Genomic DNA, 6,091 nt, shown 5'->3' on the forward strand with positions numbered 1-6,091 from the left:
AATGTCTGTAGAAACGCATTACTTGACAAGGACGATGTTAATTCAAGATGAACAGCTCGATAGACAGCACAAGTATATAAAACAATCCACACTTTCTCATTTGATTTAAGGTACAAAGGTCCTGCTAAATCTATGCCCACAATCTCGAATACAGCAGCATCACGGACTCTGTTTTCTGGTAAACTTATGGCAGGACATTTGAGAAGTTTGCATCTAAATCGCTTACAAGAGATGCAACCACTGATAACGGATCTAATGGTGCGTCTACTTTTAAGAATCCAATTCGCTCTAATTAATTCGCTCTAAGAATACTCATCAATCCTTGTACTCCAACATGATTATTCTTTATATGTTCTTCGAAAATCAAACGTTTCACAACTTCATGGTTTGTGGGCAATACAAATGGCATACGAAAATCCTCTGCATCGGTTCTATCTGAAATTTTTGTTCGCAATCTGATCAGTCCTTGGTTATCAGTAAAGGGACATAATGATGATAATTTGGGATCTTCTACAGACTCAAAACTTTCTTCTTGTATGAAACGAATTACTAGTTTTCTTGATACTTCCAGTTCATCGACAGTCAGAAATTTTGAGTCTTCAGTATTTTTCTTTCTGCTATTATTGACAAATCGTTTGATCCATGCAACCATCTTGACGATTTTGCTGAACTTCGAAAAGTACTTGTAGTACCATACAAAATCTTTAGACACCGACAACGAGGAAACAACAGTTTTTCTTCTTTCGCAGTTTATTTCCTCTTCATTACTATCAAAATTCTGACTAGGCCATTGGGAAATTGGATCACACAACCATTTTGGACCCTCCCACCATCTTCCATCAGCTAGTGATTCAGCAGAACATCCTCGTGATGGAAGATCTGCAGGATTCATATCACCAGGAACATGGTACCAGTCTATAGGTTTAGAAAAACGTTTTATTTCTTCAACACGGTTCCAGATGAATGGTTTCCAATTTTCTTTCCTTTTGATCCAAGATAAAACAGTTGAGGAGTCTGACCAAAAAAATGCTTGAAGGTTGATTTCATAGTTTGTCTGGAAATTTCGAAATATTCTCACTCCAATTGTTGCAGCCAAAAGTTCGAGACGTGGTATGGTTAATTTTTTAATAGGTGCTACTCTAGATTTTCCTTCGATTAATCTCAAAACCACTTGACCATCACCAGTTTCTGTTCTGAGAAAAATACAAGCTGCATAGGCATCTGCACTTGCATCACAGAAAACATGTACAGATTGAGTGGTCAATATAGTGGAATCTAAAGATATCCACCGAGGAATCTTAACGGATGTCAAATAGGGTAGTTCTTGTAACCACTTCAGGAATAATTCTTGAACTACTTCATCAACTTCCAAATCCCATCCCAATTTCGTAGACCAAGTCCTTTGGAGCAAAATTTTTGGGATCAGTGTCACTGGACATGAGAAACCAATTGGATCAAACAGTTTGTGTGCTGCAGATAATATAGTTCGTTTAGTTATCAGTCCTACATCCATTTTATCAAACCATTCTAGAGAAAGTTCTAAGGTGTCCAATTTACGATTCCAGATGAGTCCAAGGATGTTACTTTTTGCTTCGACTTCGACATTTTCTGGCAAAGAATGCTCCCACCCTCTCAACTCGAACTTTCCATCAGCCAGAATTTTAGTTGACTGTTCAATAAATTGGTTGAGAGCTTCTTCGTTTTGTACACTTATAAGAATATTGTCAACGTAAAATGACTTCAATAATTTCGAAATAACTTTGGGACTATAGGAGTTTTCTTCATGAATTGATTCTCTTAGAGTTTCCTGCAGATGAAATTCGAGGACTGCTCCCAATAGAAAAGGACTGCAAGTTACTCCAAATACGACACGGGCATGTCTATAAATTTTTATTTTTCCGTTTTTATCATACCAAAGAAACTTCAGAAAGTTTCTATCGTTTTCTTGTAATCCAATCTGAAGAAATGCCTTTCCTATATCAGCTGTGATTCCTATCTTATCCAAGCGGAAACGTAGAATCATAGATGGAATTAATTCAATGAGGTTGATTCCTTTCTCAAGGCACTGATTCAAAGATTGTTGATTCTTTGCTCCTGACGAAGCATCAAAAACTGGACGTACAGGTGTTGTGGTACTACTGGGCTTATATACTGGATGATGAGGTAAAAAATGACCAGACTGAGATGATGTTTCAAGAGGTTCATTTTCTGACGAACATTCTATAACTCCTTCAGCTAACCAATTGTCGAAGACGCTATCGTAGACGTTATAGAAATTATCCTTTTTCAACTTTTTCACAGTGTGGAGGAGTCTTTTATAGGATAAATCGAAGTTGGATGATAAAGGGGGATGACCTTCAATCCAAGGCATACACACTTCATATCGCCTGTCATCTCTTCGTTTAACTGTTGTTAGAAAATGTTCCATAAGAAGTTTTTCTTGTTCCCGTTGTGATTCAGAATTTTCAGGAGCTTGAATCCCAAGGACATCTAGGTTCCATAAGTCACATATGGACACATTTTTCGAAAGCATTGAAGTTACAAGAAGGGATGTCTTAGATGAGTATTCTGATTTCAGTTTTCCCATGAGTGTCCAACCTAGTAATGTATGAACCGCTACAAGTCCACAATCCAAATCTTGTTTACGTCCGGAAAAAAGTTTTCCGGCTATGTCGGCACCAACCAAAACATCAATTGTCCCATCTGTAGTATCAGTAATTTCTACTCCCATTTGTTTCAGTTCATCCAGCCAAGGTCCCTTTTTCACTGAGCTTATGTGGTTGCAAATCAATGGTTGATCCAAAACTTCGAAGTTGCAACAGTAGTCTTCAGTAAGACTTTGAAGAGAAATTCTGAAGCATCTATGACTCACAGATTCAGTTTGTGTTCCTCCAAAAAGTGAATGTACTAGCTGTTCTTCTCGAACTGGAGGGTACCCCATCTCTTCGGCAATTTTTCTCGTAATATATGACTTGTGGGATCCAGTATCGATCAAGAGTCTTACTCGGCGACATTCTTTGTCTCCCCTCAGTTCTACTACTATGGTTTGCAAAAAAATTTCGGGAAAAGTGTGGTTGGACAGACTGTGTTCATCAATTTTTAAGTTTGGCTGTTTCAAATTCCTATCATTAGAACTCGATGATGACTCGACATCGTTTTTGGGACACATAATAACACTTTGGGCCTGTTCCGATATTGCTGTTAGTACTGGCCCGCAATCGAATAACAATAGAACTCGAACGACTGGGCCAATAGGCATCGTTTCTGAAATACTGACAGTACTATTCAGGAATATCGGAACAGACGGAATGTCTACCTTGACATCTGTGGCATTTTTCTCGAGAGCGGCATCTTCGAGCTATATGACCAAATTTGGTGCATAGGTGGCAACAAGCATTTTCTGACAATTTCTGTTTCCTATCTGCAAAACTGAGTTTCAACACTTCCTTACATTGATCAGTTGAATGTGAATTTTTGCAAAACACACATCGTGGAACTCCTTTGTTGTACAATTCAGAAGCAGTGGGTACATTAGAACTAGTACGTATGCTCCTATCTTCAGGCTTTCGTCTGTCTTTGAAACTGGACACCGCGAGATGAATTCTGTCTTCGTTCATCACTTCTTCTCTCAGAAAATTCATGAGAGCATCAAGACGCTTCTTCAAACTGCACTCTGATGAATAGAAGTGACTTCTATGCCATGCTCGTATTAAATCTTCTCCTAGGCATGATTCAACCAAAGGGTATAGCATCGCAGCGCAGGTATCTGATTTTACACCCAGACTTTCTAATGCTCTCAATTGTGATTCAATTTTGTCAAAAAATGTTGATAGTTTATTTTTGGTATTCAGATTCATCAAAACTAGCTTGAGAAGTTCTCGGACATAAACTTCTATTAAGAAATCTTCTCTTCCAAATCTTTGTTTCAAACTATCCACTGCTTTAACATAGTTACCTTTAGAAGCAGGGTAACTTTCCACAATTTGTCTAGCTCGAGAGCCTGGTGTGGTAGCTTGAACTAAATATTGTAGTTTATCCTCCTCTTCTATATCAGAATCTTCATCAATTCTGCTGAATTGATTCCAAAATCCAAGCCAATCTTTCGTTTCACCACCAAACTGTCTGAATTGAAGTTTGGGAATCTTCAATTTGTTCTGGATTCTGATTTCTTGGAGACACTGCTTTGACATATTAACTTATCGAAACTACATTTTATCTTGTGATATTGAGAACTCATCGTATTCATCAATTCCACTTCTGCATTCATATTCGCTTCTTCTTCTCCTGCATCCAACATTATATCAATCATGAGTTGATTCAGTTCAGATACTTGAAGCATTATTTCATGCAAGACTTTGATGCTACTCTGTATTTCTAGGATATCGCATTTTTCTTTGGAGAAATCTTCTTTCAACTTATCATAGATCCTTATAAAAGCTGTTCTTTGTAGAGCTAAGGCTTTCTTGGTTTTTTCCATACCTGTAATAGAGGGTCCTGTCACGGTCGCCATATGTTGGAACTCATGTTTCCTCAGTCTATAGTTCCCTAGCTATCAGATATGGGTGTACCTTTTCGAATTGAGGGCCAAATCTACTTCTTATATTAACAACTTTTATTTCAATATATGTATTTGACAACTATGACAAGTTCTGCTCAAAAAAACATTACACACTGACAACTCGACGATCAACATATATTCGAAAAACAAAGTAGGGGGATTCTTAATTCCAACAAGGGGTGAACATTGTCCATGATCTCACTGAAGAGCAGAGAGAAGAGCTGAGAGAATTGCGTACCTACTTGCCCCGATACAAAAACCCCGAAGAACCCGCCGTTATCCGGGGTAATAAACTGATAGTTGGGGGCGTTCGTTATACATTGGGAGATCTGAAAAATTTACCACGAGTATCGGGTGGAGAGACCCATAGGGAGCGCTCTACTACAAGTGAGGATCTTGAAACATCGGTGTCTAAAATGAGAGATCGATTTGAGACAAACAAGCGACAGGCTTCCTCCACAAAGCCGAAGAACAAAAAGGACACAGTGAGTGGTCTCCAAAAGAAGAATATTTCCGATTTTTCTGTCAAGGAAACTAGGGATAAATTGAGAAGTCGACCCCTTCCGAATAAGGCTGCTAAGCATCCTTAATTATTTATAGCTCCTTGTTTATTCGAATAGATTTACACTTTGTCTTGATAATTTTGTCTGTTTTTTTTTCATTTGACTTGTTTTTACTGTCTGGTGGATTTGTTTTGGATTGAGATTGTATTTTTGTTTTTTTTTTTTGTTTTGTTGGAAAGCGTTTATAAGATAGAATGGACGGTTATATTAGAGACTTTCATACTCAGGTGATACCAACGAATAAACCAGAAACAATTGAAGATTTGAATAACTTATTCGGTGAAGTAGAATATGAGGGTTTCAATGTATTTCACACGAATATTCGCAGTGTTGGCAAGAACCTTGATGAATTGAAGTTGTTGCTACAGCGGATCAGGGTAACTTTGGATGTACTTGTGCTTACTGAAACATGGCAGATCAATTGTTTTTCATTATACAATATAGATGGGTATGTCCAGGTTTATAACGAGGGAACATTCTGCCAGAATGATGGGGTAGCAGTGTACATAAGGTTGGGAGTACCTTACAAGTATTCCATTGTGGATTTGGGAGAGCTACGCGTTGTAGAGATAAGACTGCCTTTTACTGATAAAGATGTTTTGATTACATCTATTTACAGACCTCCTTCATCTGATGTCATTGCTTTTCTTGAGAACCTTGATGACTACCTAAAGATGTGCGGAAGGGCAGATGTTCATATGTTGGTTGGGGACATCAATATTGATATCCTGAGCCATGATAATCATGTGCATGATTATCTGGATGTCCTGGGAGAGCATGGATTCATTTCGGCCATAAATAGGCCCACGAGAGTTCAGGGTGATAGTAGATCTTGTGTCGACCATGTGTTTATTAAGGATAGGACATCATCGCATCACACATTGTCAGCTGTTTACGAGACCAACATAACTGATCATTTCTCAGTACTCGCGCAGATAGCGTCTTCACAAAAGAAAAAGATGGTGAACCA

The 6,091-nt window shown here is 38.2% G+C and overlaps 1 protein-coding gene across 1 annotated transcript; it reads right to left on the reverse strand.

Annotated features, from left to right (window-relative positions):
- Positions 1–292: 292 nt before the first annotated feature.
- Positions 293–3,169, reverse strand: LOC123313067. The gene has a single exon (XM_044897763.1). It carries the CDS (start codon positions 3,167–3,169, stop codon positions 293–295), a length of 2,877 nt encoding a protein of 958 aa, XP_044753698.1.
- Positions 3,170–6,091: the final 2,922 nt, after the last annotated feature.

This window comes from Coccinella septempunctata, chromosome 5 (assembly GCF_907165205.1).
Source record: "Coccinella septempunctata chromosome 5, icCocSept1.1, whole genome shotgun sequence".
NCBI classification, from domain to species: Eukaryota; Metazoa; Arthropoda; class Insecta; order Coleoptera; family Coccinellidae; genus Coccinella; species Coccinella septempunctata.

Coding starts and splice junctions, on each gene's coding strand:
- LOC123313067 (XM_044897763.1), bottom strand. CDS start 3,169: ATGTGTCCCAAAAACGATGTCGAGTCATCATCGAGTTCTAATGATAGG.